Source organism: Diabrotica undecimpunctata, chromosome 5, assembly GCF_040954645.1.
Source record: "Diabrotica undecimpunctata isolate CICGRU chromosome 5, icDiaUnde3, whole genome shotgun sequence".
In the NCBI taxonomy this organism is placed as follows: Eukaryota; Metazoa; Arthropoda; class Insecta; order Coleoptera; family Chrysomelidae; genus Diabrotica; species Diabrotica undecimpunctata.
In genome coordinates this window covers 152,853,913-152,878,589 of record NC_092807.1, presented here as the reverse complement: position 1 = coordinate 152,878,589, position 24,677 = coordinate 152,853,913, and the positions used below count along the sequence as shown (strand labels likewise).

General features: G+C 31.9%; 1 protein-coding gene across 2 annotated transcripts in view; it reads right to left on the bottom strand.

The window, feature by feature from the left end:
* The window catches only part of LOC140442012 (sodium channel protein 60E-like), a 285,972-nt gene that overhangs the window by 180,571 nt on the left and 80,724 nt on the right, over positions 1-24,677 (bottom strand). For both annotated transcript variants that reach the window (XM_072533045.1, XM_072533046.1), the window contains exons 6-8: positions 8,606-8,740; positions 3,352-3,629; positions 1,120-1,286 (exon numbers count right to left, since the gene is read on the bottom strand). In XM_072533045.1, coding sequence (XP_072389146.1) covers positions 1,120-1,286; positions 3,352-3,629; positions 8,606-8,740 — 580 coding nt within the window. The remainder of the gene's footprint in view (positions 1-1,119; positions 1,287-3,351; positions 3,630-8,605; positions 8,741-24,677) is intronic.

Genomic DNA, 24,677 nt, shown 5'->3' with positions numbered 1-24,677 from the left:
GATGAAAAATAAGTTATATTAATAAAAATATATTCCATTAATATGAAATTTATTATTGAAACGAAGCTATTTTCGCGTTTGCGTAACTGTCCGCGTATATCGAACATTAATACATTTATTCATTATATGCGGAAAACGCACATAAGTCTCGGTAAATTTGAATATCAGGGTCACTATAAGATCTTCTATTAGGATTTTCACAAATAAATAACAATTAATAAACAGGAAAGTTTTTTTTGATGTATCTATAAACAAGTGACGACGATTAATTCGGGTGCAAAACAAACTAACAAAATAAAATACCACAGAGTTTAAAAAACAAAAGACATACAACTATTTGACATGGTACCCATAAAAAAAACATGGTTTAAGGCATAGTCCTGGTTTCTGTGGACACCCAAACAATGATAAATTGTATCCTTATGATTTTTTTGCGCTAAAGTAGCGCTGATTTATTTTTTAATTACATAAAAAGTAAAAATATTAGAAAATTTATTCGGGTTATGTCGATGTCAAAAAATTTGTTTAGCCTAATTTTTGAATGTCCTAAAAGCCTGATTTAATTTAGAATATATTTAACCTATAAAAACCTTAATTTGATCTATTTTGAAGTCTATATAATAGGGAAAATCCCCCAAAATCCCTAAAAAACAGTTTTTTAGATTTTGAATATGACACATCATGCATCATATGGAAAAATCCGTAAATCCGTTTGGTAAAAGTCCCAAATATGTTTGTGAATTTTTTATACTTTTTAAATTGATTGCTTTCTACCTAAAAAAATGACGATTTTGGGAATAGGGATTGGAGGAGGGGGTTAGGAGGCTTAGAAGCAAAGAAATTGTCATAGAAAATTTGACTTGCAGCTACCTGCAGGTTTACGCTTTTTAAAAAAAATACCTTTTTAGGTTACGTACACTATACGGGTCTATAAAAAATAGACAAGTTCTGTAAAAGTCCCAATTACGCGTATAAATTTTTCAAAATATTTAAATTGATTGCTTTATACCCAAAACAATTGACGTTTTTGGGTGGTAGGAATTGGGGGATGGGGTTAGAAAGCCCCTAAGTAAAGAAATTGTCACAGTACAAGAGTAAAATTAATTCTAGTATACTTACCCAATGTGTTATGCGGATGTAGCGTATCTGATCGTTTCGGATCATTAAGTTGTACGTGTTTTGGAAGAGGGTGTGGTATAGGCAACGCTTGAGGTCGAGGCGACTCTTGACTCTGTTGACTGTGCTGACTATGTCTTGGACTAGGACTACGGCTTGGTGTAACAGATCTGAAAATAAAATTGTTTTTTAAATACAGGTACAAATTTTCTTTTAAACGGAAGTATAGTTTTACTCCGTTATTACTATATACTAGTCATTGTAGGACTTCTTTTGTAGTGTTCTACTATGTAGTAAATATTCTAAATATCAAATAGTGATATAAATAGTATTGAAATTTATACTGGTGCGTATTTTGAAGGTATTTGATTTTTACGTATGATATATAATACGCTGAGCAATCGTGGTAACTAATCAATATTGTTCTGTTTTAGAAAAATTGACAAAAAAATATGATCCTAATAATCCTAAAGATGCAGTAGAATTGTTAAAAATATGTGAGGGTTTAGAAGATGACGATACTTTAACTCAGGAAAGTGACCAGTGTAACGAAGTTCAACTCACGTTGGATTATCCAAATGACGGAATTTATTCTAGAGATAATGACGGAAGTGATGAGAAAGACAAGTTAAATTATACTTTTCAAAGTATTGGCCGAGGTACACTATCTCAAAGCATGGATATTACAGCTGTTTCTCAAAAAATACAGCAATTGAAAAAAACAGTGCTGTCAAATACAACTACGACTAAAACTTACGAATCAGGTAACAAAAGAAAAATTAAGTTTGTAAAATTTCACAAGATTCTGAAAACAAAAAAAAATTTATGAAAAGAATCAATTATAAGTGGGAAGCAAAAAAACTTGAAAAAGAAGCCATAAATGATACTTTCAAAAACAATATGGAACTCCATATACTAAATAAATGGGAACAACAAAATTGGAAGCTAAACCATGTGTTTAAAAAATTTTGATGAAAAATTCATGGATTATCTTCGTAAGGAAATCGTAAAGTACGCTTCACAAAAATCCTGCCTTTTCTTTGTCCGTTAATGATTTATATATTTACTGAGGCATTCTTATTCCCTTTGGATACCACCCACTGTCTTCTAGGGGAATGTATTGGGAATGTAGAGGGGACTCTTACTCACATCTAGTTAGTAATACTGTGAGTCGAAACAGATTTGAACAGATACATAGATTCTTACCCTTTAACTATAATACGTTGTACCAACAAAATAATAAAGCGTTTAAAGTTTAACCCCCAATTGACCTTTTAACTGAACGTTTTCATCATTGTCTCCAGCCAGTGAACGAAAGTTCCTCAGTGGACGAAGCCGTATTATGGACGTTATTCAATTAAGCAGTTTATTCTAGGAAATCCCATCCATTACGGATATAAATTCTGGTGCGTTGCGACCAATAAAGGTTACCTTGCAAAATTTTATCACTATTATGGAAGTAGAGATAAATTACAGGGTAATTTGTTAGGAAGTTCGCAACCGAAAAGCTGTGTACAGAGTTTTTACCACAAGTACCTGTTACCTATATTGATAATTTTATTACATCTTTAAGTTTACTGACAAGATTAACACTGTATCGGCACAATTAAATCGACAAAAAAAATTATAGCGGTCTTTCAACCAAACTTCTGTCCTTCTGACAGCTCCAGATATTTCAACGCCACGTGAAGTACGTCCAAAATCTTCAAAATATGTTGCTGGCGAAATTCGTTTGAATAATGTGGGTCATTTGGTGGACAAAATTGAAAAACAACGAAGGTGCCGCCAATGCGGCAAGTATATCAATACTTAAATGTAACGTAGGACTTCATCCCGAGAAATGTTTTGTCATAGTAGATGTCATAGTTGTCATTGTAGATATTGTCAAATATCACACGTTTAATTGATCATGTTTATCACACAAATTTTTTAAATAAATAATGTTTTATAACTCATTGTGTCCTTCATTGCCCAGCGTATGATATATCATACGTCAAAAAAAAAGAGAGTTATTAATGGGTTAATACGTTTTTTTTTGTTTATCATCTTTTGTGAAGAAGTATATTGGTAATTATCCTAAACAAAAAAAGTATTTCTAAAATCACCTGGATTACTTAAAGTGATTTGTATATAAATAAAAGGTTAAACGGTTTCTTTACGAATACTATATATGAGATGCCAAACCTACAAGTAAGACATCACAGTTAAACAAATAAAAAAAGTCGAATACATTACCTTCGACTGTTTTTCTTTGGAGACAACTTAAAATTAGAGTCTTTGGTCTCTTGTTTATTGCCGTTGTTTTCTGTTGCGCCTGTTTTGGTGGCGTTCGTCGAACTCCTATTCCTTTTTCTACGTCGCGTCTTTTTTCTTGTGTAAGACGATAACAAGACGCCCTTTCTAGCGTCGATTTTCTTTATTTTTTGCTTCGACAACTTCTTGACATTTAACGTCGAGGGATCGAAACTGAACGTAGAGTCCTCACGATGGTCTACAAGTTCTTTTTTTCGTTCCTGTGAAAGTAAAATTTACAATCATTAATAATAATAATTTATTTATGCTGAAAGATCATTTACATGATATAGGACAAGTCGAGTAAAAAAATATAAATATTTGTAAAACATCACAATTTTATAATTAAAAGATAAAATGTAAATAGGATTAATTATTTACATCACCCAAATATTCACTTCTATATAGAAGGTACTGCTAAAATCTTGTATTCTTTAAAATATTTTCGACATGAATGTCTGTATGATAAATTAAAAATTAACCGAATTATCCATTTCTGAGAGACAAACACTCTTGTAGCATTCACAGCACTACCCCAAAGATTTATATTGAAGGCTAAGTGAGAATAAACAATTGCATAATAAACTTTTAATAACTGTTTCATTTTAAGAAAACTTTTTAATTGCAATATTGCAAAATAACTACTATTGATTCTTTTGCAAACATAATTAATTTGAGATTCGCAGCTCATGTAACTATCAAGATACAAACATAAAAGTTTAGTGGAAGTGGTAGAATGAACCAGGCTATCATTTACTTTTATGGAAAACCATGCTTCTGGTTTTTTAGCATTAACAATCAAATCATTTTTTTACATACATACATACATACATACATACATACATACATACATACATACATACATACATACATACATACATACATACATACATACATACATACATACATACATACATACATACATACATACATACATACATACATACATACATACATACATACATACATACATACATACATACATACATACATACATACATACAATATTCGGTAGATAATAAACAATTGGTAAAACTATTAGAAATATAAAAAACAGAAATGGAAAATATACTTAAACAAGAAAACAGAAAATAATTACGAAGAATATAAACGACAAAGAAAGGTGGTGAAAGAAATGGTATTGAAGAAGAAGAATAAAGCCTGGGATGAGTTTGGAATGAAGATGGATGCAGATAGTCGGGGTAACCAAAAATTGTTTTACAAGGCACTAAAGACGCTAAGAAAAGGTAAAGAAACAACGATGAAACAGGTGAAACGTAAAGACGGCACACTAATTATCAGACCAAATGAGATTATGGAAAGATGGAGACAATACTTCAGCGAACTCCTAACACCAAGACAACCGAAAGAGGAAACTGTAATGATAGAAGTAGAAGGAGAACATGGACAAGAAAATTATATTCAAATAGAAGAAGTCAAAGAAGCAATTAATAATGCAAAGAGATGTAAATCAGCTGGTCATGACAAAATCACTGCTGAAATGTTAAAGACAATAGCACCGAAAGGAGTTGAATTTTTAACCAAAATTATGAACATGGCTTGGAACCGATGTACAGTCCCCGAAGATTGGAGAATTGGCATAATACTACCAATCTTTAAGAAAGGAGACCCAAGCTGTTGTGAAAATTATAGAGGAATTAATCTACTCAGTATCGTCTATAAAATATATGAAAGCATCCTAGAAAAGAAATTAAGACACATCGTTGAACCACATCTGGATGAAGTACAAAGTGGGTTTAGGAAGGGACACAGTACGCAAGACCATACATTTACGTTGAAACAAATAATTGAGAAAGCTAGAATAAAGAACACAGAAATATATATCGCATTTCTAGATATTGAGAAAGCATTTGACAGAGTGTCCCAGGAAGCAATTTGGAAAAGTCTGCAAAATAGAAATATTGACCATCAACTAACAGGTGCTATCAAAACTCTGTATCAAAATAACAAGAGTTAGTAAGGAATTGAATAGAAGGAGACCTGGTATTTGCAGTAAAATAGTTGGTTAAACATTAAGTAATTCATAGAATTAAAGGACGAAGGACCACCAGCCAAGGGCTGGAATGAAAAACAGATTAAACACTAACTTATATTTAATGCTAAGATTAAATAGCAATTTCTGATAGCTGTCCAAAAACACTGTGATATGGGATATTTCACTAGACTTTTCACTTGGGCTAATTTTACTATTATATATAATAACAAGTGGAATTGATAGGCGGAATGTCGTTTCTATGTACTGGCAACAATGCTGGTGTGAATAAATGAAGTGTTTATACGAAAATTATAACTGCGGTTTCAGGAAACACTGATTACTATGAATGATTGGCTCGATAATATTTATGAAGAGTAATGCGATGCGAACTACTTAGTTACAAATGTAATATATTAATAAGCGAAGCGAGTATTTTGCGAGCTAGCGATTTCAGCTTACGAGAATTTGCGACCAACTTCTGTGATGGCTTTTTTTCAACTGGTTCTGATAATATCCAAATTATATAGGCAAGTAGCGGCGGGTTTATTCCTTTTGAGAATTGCGATATCGGCATGGGTGAAAATCTATATCGAGTGAAACAGAATTTCACCAATAGTAGTCCTAGAGGAGAAACATGAGACAATGAACGGGGTTAGGTTACAACAAAATATGAACAGCAGAGGATATGAAAAGTTTGCCAAAGTAATAACCGATCTTCAATTATGCAGACTGCTCTTAAAGCAGAAGAAATTTGCTAAATATGTTTATCGCCTTTAATTAGTAAAATTTTGCCACAACAGCTACAGGTTAAAAAAAAAGCAAAAGTCTATCCGAAAATAGTGAAATATGGAAAATTTGTTTTTTTCTGAAAAAATTATGCTTTTTATTACAAAAAACGATCTAACTGAAGACTATTCTCTACAACAGTGTGCCAATAACGTCCAAACATTTTTACAAACAGTGCCTAAAGTGGAGAAGGAAAATTTGACTCGAAATTGAAAATTCGGCTTCGCAACCTGTGGATTATTTATCTATTCAGTCGGAATCACGTGCCAAAAGCAGCTGGGCCAAGAAAGTTTCACAATAAATTTTGTTTCGAGAGTTAAAACCCTAAAAGATAAACCGATTGTACCGAAACTCACAGGATAAAAGTATACGTTTTTAATGGAAATATGTCAGGTTTCAAAGACTTTAACAGCAATTTGAAATACAATTTTACCTATAATTTTCAATATAATTATATTGTGCAGCTTTTATTATTCATTTTTATTTTATAAAGAATAGAAACACTAAATATTTTACAATATTGCGTTGTGTGTAGTAAAAATAATAAAATTAGTTATACAGGGTGAGTCATAACTATTGGGACATAGACTAAGGACAGATTATTTGGACCAAAATATGGCTATTGGTCCAAATATGCCTTAATAAAATGTTGCTAAGAAAAAAGATAAAGGGTGTTAAAGTTAATTTTAGTTTTTAGTTTTTTGCTAATAGTTTCCCTGTATATTTATAAATTGCTATCAAAATTGGCACAGAGGCATAATATTAGACAAGAAATAGTATTTTATTTACAATTTTACGTTTTGTCATAGATGGTGCCACGTGGATCATTCCTAATGATCAAATTGAGTCTAAACTTTTTCTGATGAAACTTTTTAGTAATTTTTATGACGTAAACATCATTTTTACGTAAAATTGGTACTCCTGTTTAAACATGATAATTTCAACCGTTTTCGATAAGAACGCAGTCGAACTGCTCAGAGTCTTAAAAAAGGATTTCAAATATTATTTCATTGTGACATTTGATGTGACAGTGTAGTGTAATGTTGCATTTTTTAAAAGTAATCATTACTTTTTTTGATTGAAATGCCTCGTCACAATCATTTTACTAATGAAGAAATGCGAGATATGATTTGCGTATACGCACAAGAAAATTTTTGCGGTCGCTCGGCAGCCAGAAGGTATGGAATGTTATACGAAAACAGAGGGCAACCAAATCACAAAACTTTTGCAAGCTTATATCGTATTTTAGGTGAAACTGGGTCATTTCACACTAAAAATCGGGGTGGTCGACCGAAACAAATCACACCTAATCAAGAAGATGAACTTTTGGTTCGAGTAGATGAAAATCCTGAAATAAGTTCACGACATCTATTAGCAGCAACAGGAGTAAGTCAGTCGTCTATTGTTAGAATTCTAAAAAAGAGAACCTCCATCCTTATCACTTCACTACTGTTCAAAATTTACTTCCAACAGATCTTCCACGACGGTTACAGTTTTGCCAACGTATTCTGAATAAACATCGCAATGACAGACACTTTATTAGGAATATTATGTTCACCGACTAAGCAACTTTTGCCAGACGAGGGGTTTTTAATTGGCGAAATAGATATTATTGAGAAGAAGAAAACCCGCATGCTATTAAAGCTAGACATTTTCAGCATGAGTTTAAATTGAATATTTGGTGTGGTATTATAGGCGACCAACTACTAGGGCCTTATGTTTTTCCTCCGAATTTAAATGGAGATTCTTATTTATTCTTTTTGGAAAATACTCTTAGTGATATTTTAGATGATCTCTCACTGGATGTAAGAAGAAAAATGTGGTTTATGCAGGATGGAGCGCCACCTTATTTTTCATTAGCTGTTAGAAATCATCTTAATGACGTATTTCCTCAACGGCAGTAATTTTCAATGGCCACCAAGAAGTTCTGAGTACAACCCGCTAGATTTTTATTTTTGGGGACATATGAAGTCCTTAGTTTATGCCAATGAAATTAATACACGAGACGAACTTTGGAGATACGGGTAAATACTTGTTATTTATTGGTTATAATGTAACGTTACTAGCCGCATTATTAATGGAGATGTCGTTATTGAATGTAGAGTGGAATTTTTCAAAATTTTGAAAAAAATTGAAATATCTCAAAAATAATTCATTTTCGATATAGGCCATTGTGTACATATTTTATCTAAAATTTTACGTAGAATTTGAAAATAAAATAAACAATATTAGGTTTTATTCAAAATAACAAAGTTGACGTCTACTTCCCGTATAATCGGTAGTGCCACATTTAGGACAATATTATATTTCAACTCAGTGTCATGCTAGCTTGGTTAGTTTGGACAACCTAATTTTTTTTGCACAATTTATGTGTATACAAACTGATAATATATTTTGGAAAAGCAAAATTCTTACCTCTTGCGTTATTTCTGCTTCTTCCTCGTAACTAAGAGCTACCACAGCCAACATTAGATTGATAAGGTAGAATGATCCGAAAAACACTACAACTGTAAAAAATGAAACACTGATCGGCCCACAAGCTGACAACACCTGAAAAAAAAAAAAAATAAATAATTAGAATGACCATAGTTTCTCATAGTGTTTTAAAATTCATTTTAATCTCCAATCAAATAAAAAATTCTAGTGTATATAAGTAAATATCATATAAAATGTAAATATACGGAGTGGACCAAAAGTCTGGAAAAGCCCAATTATCTTCATTACCTTCTCATTAGTTAAGTGTTATTTAACATTTTGATTTCCACTTCGAAAATAGTTTTATATAAATAAAATTTATTAATGTTTTGTATTTTAAGTACGATTTTCGAATTAAAAATCTAAACATCAAAATAAGCTTATTTCAAAGTCACATTGTGCCTTATTTCCAATAAAAATAATAAACGGCATTTTAACGTAAACAATAAAAAAAGCTTTATATAAAATTATATGACAACGTCGTGTTACAACACCAATACCATTTTAGCAACAGCTGAACCGGTATTCGATAGGCGATAACTAAGAAACTAGAGGTGGGACGTTGACATTTTTATCGTTAACTAAACTGAATCGTTTTCGTAAACAAGTAACTAGTTACCAGTAGTTTCAAATAAACGAGTACATAAACAAACCTAATGAATATTATCGTTTATGTGTATATTTATTGAAGTGAAAGAAACTCATGAATGATATATTTATTATAACTTGAAAAGTAAACTAAACAATACAAATAGTAAATCATATTTACATTTACATTACACGTTATTATTAAATCACGAATCGTCCAAATTGACATTTAAAAATATAAGTTTTTCTACCTTACTTCTTGCTAAACGTGTTCTTCTTTTATTTAAAATTAAATTAAATTTTGAACATGTGTTCACATTTACAATATTTTGTGAATATAGTGGTTAAGTTGGGATATACATGGCGATGGTTTATCCACCATTGTAATGGACTCTCGATACAGGTGTATAATCCAGTTTTCATTATTTAGATTTGGTCGAAGTCTAAGTCTGTATTAACTAATGCCAATGTGGAACGGATTGACTCTTCTAACTCGGTCATTCTTTTTAACATGTAATAGGTGAAGTTCTACCTAGTTTCCACGTCTTGGATTGGCCGTTTGGGAGTTTTGTTATGTTGTAATTGATATTTAAAAGCCTTTCTGAAGATAAGTTACTTTTCGAAATGTGTTTTGTGCCGAATTGTCGAAAAACGACTTTTTATTTTATCTATTTGTACATGACAGCATTTAAGTACGTCCTCCACCAATAAATTTAACGTATGAGCAAAACAATTTAAATGTTTTTATTCCAAAACATATTTAATAACTTTGACCATATTTGAGGCATTATAAGTTACTGCAAAATGTACTTTTCGTTTTAGACATCACTGATTAATAATTTCACTAATTTCAAAAGTGATGTTTTCTGAATTATGGTTTCCAGAAAAATGAAAGCAGCCTAATAAATTTTTAATTCTAAATTTTCGGTTAAATATTGTCCTATTAATACGATGTACTTCTCAGTTACTCCAGATGTCCAGAGGTCAATAGTATTACAGATATTTTCTACTTCTTTAACAACTTGTGATAATTTTGCTTATAATTTTCTGAGTTTTGATATGACATTCCTGAAGTAACGAATAAAGTTTTTCTTGTTGGCAGTTTATATCCAGGAATCCACCCTGCAAACTTTTTAAGAGCTCGTTCTTCAACTATGGAAAACGGATGAAACGAGTCTTTGCATATGTTTAGTAAATCCATATCTATTTGTTTCTTTTGTTTTAAACTAATATTTTTATTAATGGAAGTATCCATCACCTTCTAAAATGCAGAACAAACGTAAATCGAAACTCATTCGTTAATCAGAATACCTAGTTATTTTATTTTTAACGTTAACCGATAGCCCGACTGATTTTTAGTTTTGTAGTAGTCTCTCAGATCAACTAATCGTTCTCGTCGACGTAAAGTGTTCGTTGCTCCTCTGTTTGCGTCTACACAAAACGTAGTTTTTTTGAATCAACCATCAACTAGTTGGCTTACCAGTGAGAAACCGTAGATTCGTAAACGACAAATAATGATTTAAAATGCAGGGATTTTCTAATAAAAATAAAGGTAAAAAAACAAAGAAAGAGTTAAGAAGCTGGTTACTTCTATAAAAAAAGAAAAAGAAGATTCTACTGTTGAAAATCAACCAGTACAAGAAAAATAAACTGATAAAGATGAAAATGAAAAAGACAGAAAAGATTTTATTTCACGTTCAAAGCGTCTATGTATCTATTGATACGTATTTCGCTTTAATAAAGCTCATCAGAATAGTTATTCATAGCCGTTCTTAACGTGAAATATAAAATTCTCTGTCTTATTAGAAGTAACAATAACATGACTTCGTTATGGACGCAATAGCGACATCTGATAGAAAAATCGGTAAGATAGTTTCGAAACAAATTCAGATTTCTGCTTTAATCTGGAGCCTTCTAAAAATTGCAAGACATGACCAGACGATGATAAAGATGTTAAAGAAGACATGGGGAATCTAAAATTTGCATTCCACGACATGTCTATTCATCTAGGCAGAAATCCTAACGAATTTGTTTCTCGTACTCATACAGAGTAGATCCGAAGAAAATGAAAAAGACAGAAAAGATTTTATTTCACGTTCAAAGCGTCTATGTATCTATTGATACGTATTTCGCTTTAATAAAGCTCATCAGAATAGTTATTCATAGCCGTTCTTAACGTGAAATATAAAATTCTCTGTCTTATTAGAAGTAACAATAACATGACTTCGTTATGGACGCAATAGCGACATCTGATAGAAAAATCGGTAAGATAGTTTCGAAACAAATTCAGATTTCTGCTTTAATCTGGAGCCTTCTAAAAATTGCAAGACATGACCAGACGATGATAAAGATGTTAAAGAAGACATGGGGAATCTAAAATTTGCATTCCACGACATGTCTATTCATCTAGGCAGAAATCCTAACGAATTTGTTTCTCGTACTCATACAGAGTAGATCCGAAGAAAATGAAAAAGACAGAAAAGATTTTATTTCACGTTCAAAGCGTCTATGTATCTATTGATACGTATTTCGCTTTAATAAAGCTCATCAGAATAGTTATTCATAGCCGTTCTTAACGTGAAATATAAAATTCTCTGTCTTATTAGAAGTAACAATAACATTTCGTTATGGACGCAATAGCGACATCTGATAGAAAAATCGGTAAGATAGTTTCGAAACAAATTCAGATTTCTGCTTTAATCTGGAGCCTTCTAAAAATTGCAAGACATGACCAGACGATGATAAAGATGTTAAAGAAGACATGGGGAATCTAAAATTTGCATTCCACGACATGTCTATTCATCTAGGCAGAAATCCTAACGAATTTGTTTCTCGTACTCATACAGAGTAGATCCGAAGAAAATGAAAAAGACAGAAAAGATTTTATTTCACGTTCAAAGCGTCTATGTATCTATTGATACGTATTTCGCTTTAATAAAGCTCATCAGAATAGTTATTCATAGCCGTTCTTAACGTGAAATATAAAATTCTCTGTCTTATTAGAAGTAACAATAACATGACTTCGTTATGGACGCAATAGCGACATCTGATAGAAAAATCGGTAAGATAGTTTCGAAACAAATTCAGTTTCTGCTTTAATCTGGAGCCTTCTAAAAATTGCAAGACATGACCAGACGATGATAAAGATGTTAAAGAAGACATGGGGAATCTAAAATTTGCATTCCACGACATGTCTATTCATCTAGGCAGAAATCCTAACGAATTTGTTTCTCGTACTCATACAGAGTAGATCCGAAGAAAATGAAAAAGACAGAAAAGATTTTATTTCACGTTCAAAGCGTCTATGTATCTATTGATACGTATTTCGCTTTAATAAAGCTCATCAGAATAGTTATTCATAGCCGTTCTTAACGTGAAATATAAAATTCTCTGTCTTATTAGAAGTAACAATAACATGACTTCGTTATGGACGCAATAGCGACATCTGATAGAAAAATCGGTAAGATAGTTTCGAAACAAATTCAGATTTCTGCTTTAATCTGGAGCCTTCTAAAAATTGCAAGACATGACCAGACGATGATAAAGATGTTAAAGAAGACATGGGGAATCTAAAATTTGCATTCCACGACATGTCTATTCATCTAGGCAGAAATCCTAACGAATTTGTTTCTCGTACTCATACAGAGTAGATCCGAAGAAAATGAAAAAGACAGAAAAGATTTTATTTCACGTTCAAAGCGTCTATGTATCTATTGATACGTATTTCGCACTTTAATAAAGCTCATCAGAATAGTTATTCATAGCCGTTCTTAACGTGAAATATAGCCAATTTAGACGATTCGCGATTTAATAATGTGTAATGTAAATGTAACTATTACTTGTATATTTAAAATGTCAACGACCCACCTCTAGTTTCTTAGGAATATTAGGATCGGAACCAGAGATATGTAAAATATCTCTGATCGGAACTAATCGTCTCACTAATGGGCAATAAGCGTCAATAAGAAATATGGAGGGGAGACCAAGGGGAAATATGATTGTTATCTTTGTCTATTCGCTGAAAATATGATTTTATATCTGTGTTAGATATCCTGTTAAATTTTACCATACCGACCATAAACTTTTACCTACACTGTATATATATATATATATATATATATATATATATATATATATATATATATATATATATATATATATATATATATATATATATATATATATATATATATATATATATATATATATATATATATATATATATATATATATATATATATATATATTATATGCCTGTGTGTATATGTTTGAATACATTTATTTCCATTTGAAATTTTGTCATCATTTTTTATTCTGATTTCGTTTACTTCCTACGAAATTCCATTTATAACTCGCAGCAACACGTATTATATATTTTTTTCCAAATCATTCGTATCCAGCATAATACAAGTGTGTTGATATAATAAACAGGCGTGTTGTAGTATGTATTCGTGTCATGAGTTTTTAAGAATTTATTTGGGGTAACGCAGCACTCACCTTGGAACACGTACTGAATTTGGAATCATAAATAATGTGTCAACCCCATTTTCCTTATGGCCGCCGGCTTAAACATGGGACAGTTACACCTTTTGGGGTATAAAATTTTAATTAATGGCCGACAAGAAAATTGTTGTATAGCAAAAAGTTGTTGCTTAAGTGTAACCAAAATAATTCGAGGATGTTTTTGTTAATTCTGTACGATTTAATGGAAGCACGGAAGTCGTAGGAAGCTCGAGGCAAAAAGCAAGTTTCGTGTCGTTAAAGTTTAATGAATAATTTGTTCTTTATTGAAGGGAGGAAAATTCTGGAGATGAACAAACAGAAAACTTTGGAAATGAGTAGGGTTTCCAATATAAGCTTGTTTCCAATATCGTGGGTGGTTTCACATATATATTTCAAAATACTGGTGGAAACATTTAGTTTTAATACATTTTAAATTTTTGCTGAAATAAAGACAAAACAACTTGACATTTTGTTAGTTGTTTAATAAGCTTTTATTAGAAACTGTAAGAACGACCTTTAAAACAAAATTTAGGGTGGTCGGGCAAAAACGAAACCGATGCAGTAGCAGGAACTGACAATTTTAAAAATCCCAGCGAGATGTAAATTTTTTATTAAAGGATGACACATTTTTCCTGTATATTTGATTATTTTACTTTTACATACAAGTCAGGGTAAGAACCACCCCAAGATGTTTTAATCGCAATCGGATTAAATAAGATATCGATTAAAAGCACTTGCAATTCCCTATGTAATAGTCTTTAAACTTTTAAATTCGCTTTAATACTTTATTTTATTTATTTAAAAACGCTTGTAAACTTAAAATCTCTTTAATTAGTTGAGTTAGTACTCCAATTTTTAGACTATTTTTTCTTTGCATAGCTTTTATTTTTTTGTCACATAAGTCACACTAAGTAAATAATATGATCTTGTGCATATCAGTTTTTCTCCTTCTTCTTTCAATTCTTTTTATGTAGACATGACTATTTCTGTCTTTCACTGTGCCTCTAGTAAGTTGTCGTTCCATCGTTTTTGTAGTCTTACTACTGATCGTATTCCTATTGGGAAACCCGTCATTTGCCATATTTACTTACTCTATTTGTTATTCGGCTTATATGATCGTTCAATTCTACTCTTAATAGACTATATTCTGTCGAAGAGCAAAAATAGGAAACGATCATAAATTGGTTTTGTGCAAAATCCATATAAAAACACATATATGTAATAACAAATACACATATATGTGATAACCAGAATACACCACAAAGATAAAAGTCCAAAGCTTACAGGATGACTCCACAAGATACCTATTCCAAAAACGAATAACCGAATAAAGCAGAAATACATATATCACAGAAAGTGATGGAGTCAAAGAAAGCTGGGCAAAAATTAAAGGTCGTGGCATATTATCATGCACGTTGCGTTTCCAGCACATAGCGTTTGGTTTCCGAAAAATATAATTTAAATGGTTTTAAATATGAACAATGCACACTGTCCGGAACATAGCGTTTCAGACACTTAGGCTAAGGCTCCACGAGCGACAGATTGTCGCTAGCAGTTGTAGTAAAATGTAGCTTGATAAATGAAAACAACAGCAGTGATCTCCACGCGCTGTAGATTGTCGCTTCGTTTCGAGACCGAGACGCGTCGTCAAGGTCGTGTCGCGTTCGAATAGATCCAGACCTATTTTTTAGCAGTAATTTGCAGCGCGTCTGTGGCTCCACTAGCAGTAATTTGTCGCTTGTACCGGTAATTGCCATTTAATCGGATATTTTTGTTCTTGTTTGTTTATTTCTCTGTGTTTGTTAAGTTGTTTCTTTGTTTTTATAAATTACTTCAAAGTTTTTTCATACAATTTTGTATCTCAAATCGTAACAAAAAATTATAAGTTCTAAGAAAGAAATAAATCCAATATTCTCTTTATCGATATTCTGGATAACAAAAATCAATGGATGTTTTTTTTTCAATCCTAATTAACCGTATCAAACTGTACTTTATAATAGATGCCATTATTAAACAAGAAAAAGTTGAATACAGAGAATAAACAGTTTTTATTGATTTCCCAAAAATCTATTTTTTGGATTTCCTTCTTCGAATTGGTGATTCATTTCTATATAAGTGGTTGTCTAATCATGTCATAAATAAAATTTCAATAATTATTGTTTATAGTAAAATTTTATTATCCTTCAGTACTAATGTTTCGTTTTCGATAGCTTGGCGTGATTCATAAATAAAAGATTGCAACAAAGCAGATTTTATGTCGCATCAGAATTTTTTAAATTATTGTAACATAAAAAAGCAAGTTAGATATTGGAAAAGGAAGATTCATTACATCAACCCAATATGATAAATGAATATAATCGACATATAGGAGCCGTCGATCTACTTGATAACTCAGTAGCTAATTACAGAATACCCAGAGGTAAGAAGTGGTGGCGGCCCCTTTTTATTCTAATGAAAGTTAAATAGTTAAATATTTTGTTTTTTTTTTATTTTTAGGTAGATACATGTATAGGATTAATTGCTAATTTTTCTTCTGGGCTTAGGCTATCACACATTGATGTATCCTGTTTTCGTATGACATGTTCTATTTCACATAATAAAAAAATTAAAAGAAGACACTGACATCCTGTAATATTCAAAAAACTTGTCAGGATATTCCTTTAATTTGTTGTGTAAAAGAAAAAAATTTCCCTCTGTCTGTCTAGGCACTAGAACAGGGTGAATCTACCATTTCCGTTGTTTTTTAACCCTACGTCGACGGCACAATGCCAATATTAAAGCAACTTTTTGTTGATATGATAGATTATCCATAATTATTGGTGTGAATTTATTTTACTTATTTATTTATTTATTTTATTTGCTATATACACGGATATTATATAAACGGACAAGATACCACTGATTGTAGCTGCGTCATATTAACGCTCATGGAGCCACTACAAGACCAAAACGCGGCGATATGCGAGCTGTAAACTGTCGCTCGTGGATCCATGATGTTACTGCTTTACTGCCGCCGTAATTTTACTGCTACTGCTAGCGACAATCTGTCGCTCGTGGAGCCATAGCCTTAACGTTTCTGTTCAGTATATTAGAAAACAATATTTTACTGATGCCGACGGCTACGTAACGAGTCGTAACCGGTTGGTAAGGATAATGTGAATTAGATGTCCGTCGTTTCCCCTCCGTTGTTTATTTAGGCATTTGTTTGATTTTGATACAGAGTATTTAAAAAAATAATTTTCGAGGCTATTTTGTCATTTACGCATGTGTTGTTATTGCTTTGTGACAATTAATCACGGAAGTGATAAACAATTAGGACTTTTGTACGGAAGTGATACCTTTTCTTTTTAAAAATACTTTTTGGTTTGATATGTATGGCTTCGTTAAATGTAGTATTTTGTTTTTTTAACTGAAGGTGGAATTAAATTTAAAACATATTTAAACTGAATTCTATTCATTCTAAAATATCCATAATATTTTTCATCGTCATCAATTAATTCTCTGTATAAAGTCCAGTAATCACATTCCTTCTTCCTTTCTCTTAACATTGGATGTACTTCAAACCTTCTTTTTAACATAGATTTTCATTCTTCATCGTTAAAAAGAAGAGCAATTGCACATAATTTTTGTCGAGAAAAGCGAGATTATATCTTCACCGAACCAAACTGAAACGTTCTATGTATAAAAATGTGAACGTGCAGTCCAATTGCTGGAGTAGAAACGCTACGTGCCGGAAACTATACGTGCACGATAATATGCCGCAACCTTAAGTCAAATATCTTAGCCTCGGCCAAAGAAGTTCTTGGTGAAAGAAATATAAATAAAAACAAATCGTTCCCAAGGCGAAGGACTCCATGGTTTTGTACAGAAGTAAAGAAAAAATTAAAAAAAAAAGATTACCTGAAATACATGTCAACCAAAACACAAGAAGTATACCATAATTCCAAGACAATTAGAAACGAAACACAGATATAAGAAAAATAAAAAATAATCACTGGGAACGCTTTTCGAAAGAAATGGAACATGATCTGGGAACATCACTTGTTCTATTATCTGACCTTTCAGCTCCAATTTACATCTTGTACATCACAGTAAATTTGCTGTGATAACCATATTAAATTGCTTAAATTGTTATATTAAATTGCAGGTGCAGCATACGTTGTAAATCATCTCCACTTTGAGAGAGTAGTATTGCATCGTCTACATAGCATATTTTTAAGTTGTTTTTCTCCCATTTGGTATCATTTTTAAGTTCTTACTTTCTTTATTATGTCATCCATAATAAAGTTGAACATAACAGAATTTAGGGAATTTTCCACGAGGTGTATACACAGCAACTGCAAAAATTAATGTATGGCCTGGTATTTTTGGTGATCGACTGGTGGGACCATTTTTTTAACTGACAATTTGACTGGCGAAATTTATTTAAAATTACTGGAAGACGTGATTAACTCTGCCTTGACTTTCATCAATATTCGGACCAAACTTTTTTACTCATTGGATTGGGAGAAGAGGCAGCATCGAGTGGCCTCCTCGGTTACCAGATATGTCTTCCCTGGAAAAACTATCTCAGGACATCTAAAAAATAAAATCTATAGAACACCACCCTTATCTTTAGCATGTTTACATCAACGAATTGTCAACAAATTGCTACGAATCACTCCGCAAAAGATTCGGAATGTGGAAGAACGTTTCCAACAAAAAGTATAATTTTTGTATGGACGCCGAAGGTAATCAGTGTCATTAATTGGTCAACTAAAAGATAAGTAACCACCAAAAAAATATTGCTCTCATAAGAATCATAAAAAATGGCAAAATGGCCAAATGGCAAAAAAAAGATATCGAATGTTTACCATCGAATTCCTAAATATAAAATTTTTATTTCATACATTGATTTCGCACGTTTAACTGACATTTAACATCAGTCAGTTTCGTTTTATTTTTTAGTTTTAAATAAACACGACCAACTTTGAAAAAAAATTGACAGATACCGTTTGATCAGAATGGGTTCAAAAAACATACAAAAAATCCGAGTCGAAAAAGTTGATTTTTACAATTGGTTTAAAAAAAAATGTTAATATATAAAACAGTACCGCTTTTGGCATGAACGTCTTCTTGAACTTTATTCTGGGGTGGCTTACGAAAGCGAATATGCAAAAATATAATATCCATCTATAGATTTAAATCTTTCGTCGTAAAAATAAATTTTAAATTAGATCTAAAATACATAACAATTATTGTTTAAATAATTTTGTGTGTTTAGCCTTGTCACCACAAAGAGATGATCGTAGCATATTGGTCATAAGCAGTAAATTCCATTAAGAGGCACTATTCAGTTAATTAATTGAAAGACAATATTCCGAAGTGGCCTGCTAATACATCAAAAGAGTAATTGGTAGATTCAGAGCTCTCTAGCCGAAATTGACAAAACAAGGTGATATGAATTTGATTTATGCTAGTCTGTTAGTGATATAGAAAGATATAGGTAAGACTATTCATTAATATCATTTGATAGCAAATTTATTTCTACAAGACGTAAACTAAGATGTAACACTTGATACATAATTTAGAATATAAGCACATTGTAACACAAACCTTTTTAAAAATTTTTGATTTTATTTTGATTTTGATTTTATTAAAAATCTGATTTTTAATAAAATTTTTAAGAAGGCAAAATATTAATTATTAAAAAATGTACAGTGCTGTTAATACAGCACCTCCACCAGATCAAATCTCTGCTGAACTACCTAAAAAATTTGGACGCAGAAAACGTTACCTTCTTAACCACTTTCTTTAACAACATTTACAACGAAGACATAATACCAGATGATTGGTTAAAGTCACTGTTTATAACATTACCAAAGAAAAGTAGGGATACCAAATACAGCGATTTTAGACTAGTTAGTTTGATGAGTCACACACTTAAGATACTTTTACGAATTGTACAAAACCGAGTATTCCTTCTCTACGAAAGCAGAATAAGTTTGGATTTAGAAATGGTCTAGAAACTAGAAAGGCACTATTTTGTATGCGCGTTCTCTTAAAAAAAGTTGTAAGTTCCAAAAGAACGTTTATGTTCGTTTCATCCATCGACTTCAAGAAGGCATTCGACCGAGTGCAACAAGATTTTCTAAAAAGATTGAACTTCTTTTTGAGGATATTAAGGTAGAACTTTTGAACTTTCCTCTCAAGTCGTTTGTGATAGTAATAAAAATATTGATGTTACTTAGTTCTCACGTTTTATTAATGAACTTGATTTGGAATGTAAAAAACGATATGCTGACTTCCACAAAATTGAAAATGTTGTGCAATTGTTAAACACTGTGACCAACACCGCTTAATAAGCTTGATAAATCACATTACCAAAGTTTTCACCAAAATCATACACAATAGAATATTTGACAAATGCCAAGCAAATATATCGGAAACACAGTTCGGATTCCGAAGCGCATTGGGCACCAGAGAGGCGATCTTCAGTCTGCAAGTTTTAATTCAAAGATGCAGAGACATGCACAAGGACGTCCACTTGTGCTTCATCGACTTCTCCAAGGCGTTTGACAAGGTCAAACATGATAAACTCATGGAAATGCCCAGGAAGATGCATATTGATGGCAAGGATCTGCGCATAATAACCAGTCTCTATTGGAACCAAAGTGCTGAGATAAAGATGGGCAACTTACACAGTGGGAAGATAGATAATAAAAAGGGTGTACGACAGGGATGCGTCCTCACGCCGCTCCTGTTCAATATATACTCTGAACAAATCTTCGGAGAAGCACTGGGAGAAGTTTCGGAGGGTATCAAAGTAAACGAAGAGGTAATCAATAATATTCGATATGCTGACGACACAGTTATTATCGCAAATGACTGCAACGAGCTTCAAAGACTCATGCAAAGCATACACACAGCAAGTCAAGAATATGGTTTAAAACTCAATACAACCAAAACTAAATGCATGCTCATCAGCAGAACACAACAACCTCCGATGCAATTTACATTAAACAACCGAAAAATAGAACAAGTGGAGACATACACATACCTTGGAACCACAGTCAACACAAAATGGGACCAGTCAACAGAAATAAGATCACGAATTGAAAAAGCGCGAAACGCGTTCAACAATATGAAAAAGTGGTTCACAAGCAAAATCTCAATGGAACTAAAATTAAGACTGGTCAAGTGTTATGTCTTCCCGGTCTTGTTCTATGGAGCAGAGGCATGGACCACAACGGAAGCTACCCTGAAGGAACTAGAATCCTTTGAGCTGTGGATATATCGCCGTATTCTTCGGATATCCTGGACAGACCACATCACTAACGTGGAAGTAATGCAGAGAATAGGCAAAGGCAAAGAAATAATCTTCACCGTAAAGAAACGGAAGCTTGAGTACTTCGGACATGTCATGATGCATACTAAGTACCGGCTGCTACAGTTAATAGTCCAAGGAAGAATCGACAGTAGGAGGGGACCGGGAAGGAGACGACACTCATGGATGCATAACCTGCGACAATGGTTCGGACTAACATCGACCGAACTGTTCAGAATTGCCGTAAACAAAGTCAAAATAGCCTTGTTAATAGCCAACGTCCGAAACGGATAGGGCAAAGGAAGAAGAAGAAGAATTTTTAAACAAGAGTTTTTCACTCAAGCATAGTGGTGTACGGACCAGCGAAGCTGGTAAAGTAAACAAACGCTATTTAAAGTAAGCTGTTACCAACATTTTAATGTTTAAATAGGTTTAGATATGTTCCATAAAATTGTTGAACACTATAAATGCAGAAAGAAATCAACCAGAAACAGTATCATTAAACGATTAAATTAAGTTCAGTTACTCAAATCATGAATGTGTTGCTTGTGTGAGTCCATTTCAAAAGGTAAAAGAAATAATTAATTAGACTTACTCACAATCAATTTAATTTAACTAATCAGACGACTGGTTTCGCTTTCTACAATATGCAAAGCATCTTCAGGTCACGATACAAAGTTAAATAAATGCTGAAAATAATAAACCCATATTAGGGTGTTGTCTAATAAAGATAAAACAAAGATAGGTGATATAAATTATATAAATTACAGTAATTATATCACCTATCTTTGTTTTATCTTTATTAGACAACACCCTAATATGGGTTTATTATTTTCAGCATTAATTTAACTTTGTATCGTGACCTGAAGATGCTTTGCATATTGTAGAAAGCGAAATCGGTCGTCTAATTAGTTAAATTAAATTGATTGTGAGTAAGTCTAATTTATTATTTCTTTTACCTTTTTAAGTTCAGTTAATTAAGATACAAATATTTCAAATTACGCCGCAAAAATTTATTAAACAAAGACGGGAGAACAAACAATATAATAGCTTTATAATCATCTTTTTTTTTTAAGTTTATTTCATAGCCCTCCCTAAACAAGGTGGCCTAGTTGCCTGATTTTACTACGTAACCAGGATGATCTCCTTTTCTGGGTAAGCCCCCCCCGGTTACGCCATTGCCTGGTTTAGTGCTGAGTATCCAGACCGCGGAAGTGTAGTAGTTTTTTGAAACAGACCCTCAGGGAATATAATTGGTGACCACTGGCCTAGAGCAAGACGAGCATAACCTTTACATGTACTGGGTAAATGATTACACAATCGAAACCCAAAAAAGAAACGAAACGAAGTATTTCCGGCATCTCAAGTCAGTTGGCTAACTCCCGTACGAAAGTTCGGATGTAGAAATGTTACTTCGAGTAGGGGCTTATGGTTCACGGATAGTAATCCAATTACACTGGGACATTATTGTATAATTTATTATTACTTTGAAGTATGCTTTCCTTAGTGTAAATTCAACAACTGTTTGGTTTTGCGGTTACACAAGTACTCCAAAAGTAAGTAAACTAAACCACATTTTTGCTTTTAACGGTCAAAATTTTACCTTACGTTTTTTTTAACTGAGTGGGTTACTTGCTTTTAGGTTCACTAAAGATGGGCTGATTTGGTAGTAAGACGTTTTGAACTTTATAGTCCATTTGGTTTTTTTAATATTTTTTTAATTAAATATATCACTCACTGAAGTTTTTTAAACATGTTCTTCTTTATCTTGTCTTTGTTATTCTGCTTTGTTTTCTTTACATTGCTTATGTGCTTTTTTTCATGTACAATTTAACATTGTTTCTTTTAATCACATGTTTTACTATATAACTTTGCTTATTCATTTTTATTCGATAATTTTTAAGGTTCTAGAAAAACAGTAGTTTTTTAATTGAAAATCGAACTTATTCTTTTCTTTCTATACTTTCTATGTTTTTCTATTAACTGGGCTTAATGAAGCAGCTTATCATGTACAATACATTTCAATTGTTCCAAACCAACGGTTTAGATCTTTCTGATCGCATAATTTTTTATCAAAATCATACCATTTAATCAAAGCTAATGTTCCGAATTACACAGTTGGCTTGTTGCCAAATTATGTCGACCGAGTAAATTTCTGCTGTAGTGAGATACAATTTTATACAGAATTTTAGTTTAATAATACTGTCGACAAATTTATTCTACAAATTAATTTGAAATGGCAAAGAACGGATTATTTACATTTTAAGTAAAGTAGTAGATTAAGTGTTTCAGTCACAAATTTTCATTAAATCAACGACGACATTTATCTTCAAACACATTTTATATAAAATATTAATAGGAGAGTGTTCTGGATATTTTATAACTATTCTTCTTATTTTTTTCTTCTGCCTTTATTCTTCTTCTTCTTCTTCCTTCTTGTATGTAGTCTTTAAAGCCTGTTTCTTCTTCAATATTAGCATCTGCAATTGTTTAAATTATCGCACCATCTTTTTCTTGGTCTGCCAATAGTTGGTGATTTATCTCGTGCTATTCGTACTATCCTATTTTCTGCCATTCTACTAATGTGTTCGTTCCACTCCTGTTTCCAGACTTTTCACTGATATTCGTTGGAGTATTTTCATCTCTGTTGTTTCTAGTAGTCATCTCGTTTTAGATGTATCTTGTTTCCGCCGTGTATGTTAATAAAGGTCTAATTGCTGCTTTATAGATTTTTGTTTTTGTGTCTTTGTTGTCGTACTTCTTCTTCAACATTTTCGTAACTAGATATATCTATTCCCCGATATCTAAACCTTGATTCCTGCTTTATTATTTTCCCATTAATTTCGATTTTACTTCATAGTGAGTATTTAGATGTTGTCATAAAGGCTATAGCGGGATAAGATGGTCAAAAGTGCCCCCACACCGATCAGCACCGCGACTTGTGTTTTCAATAAAGCATATAAAAACATGACTTCATACAAATTTTTAGCTTTCCAGAGCCCATAGAATCTAAAAAAGAAGCTTTCTTCGACTTTATTTTTTTCTGGACGCAATTTGAAAAAATTGATGAAGATATACCTTTCACATACAAAATAGCCTGATTTTTTTCAAATTTTTATATTGAAAATTGAGCCCAGGAAAAATTATTGAAATTTTCAATTCGTTTGTGGAATTTTCGAATGAAGTGGAATGAAAATGTTGAATTACCAACTGAGTTTTGAGGTTATGTGCAAATAAATGAATAAAAAAAAAACGGTTTTTTTGATTTTTCGATTCTTTCTGCTCAGAAATTGAAAATTCTACCTTGGCCATTTAAAAGGACGAAAAAAAAAAATACATAAAAAAATACTATTTAAAAGTTAGCCAAAAATTATTAACATAACCTAAAAAATTATTGAAAATTTCAATAATTTTTCCTGAGCTCAATTTTTAATATAAAAATTTGAAAAAAATCAGGCTATTTTGTATTCGAAAGATACATCTTCATGAATTATTTAGATTTTTTAAAGCAAAATTGCGTTCAGAAAAAAATAAAGTCGAAAAAAGCTTATTTTTTTAAAATTAAGAGGTTCTATGGGCCCTGGGAAGCTAAAAATTTGTATGAAGTCATGTTTT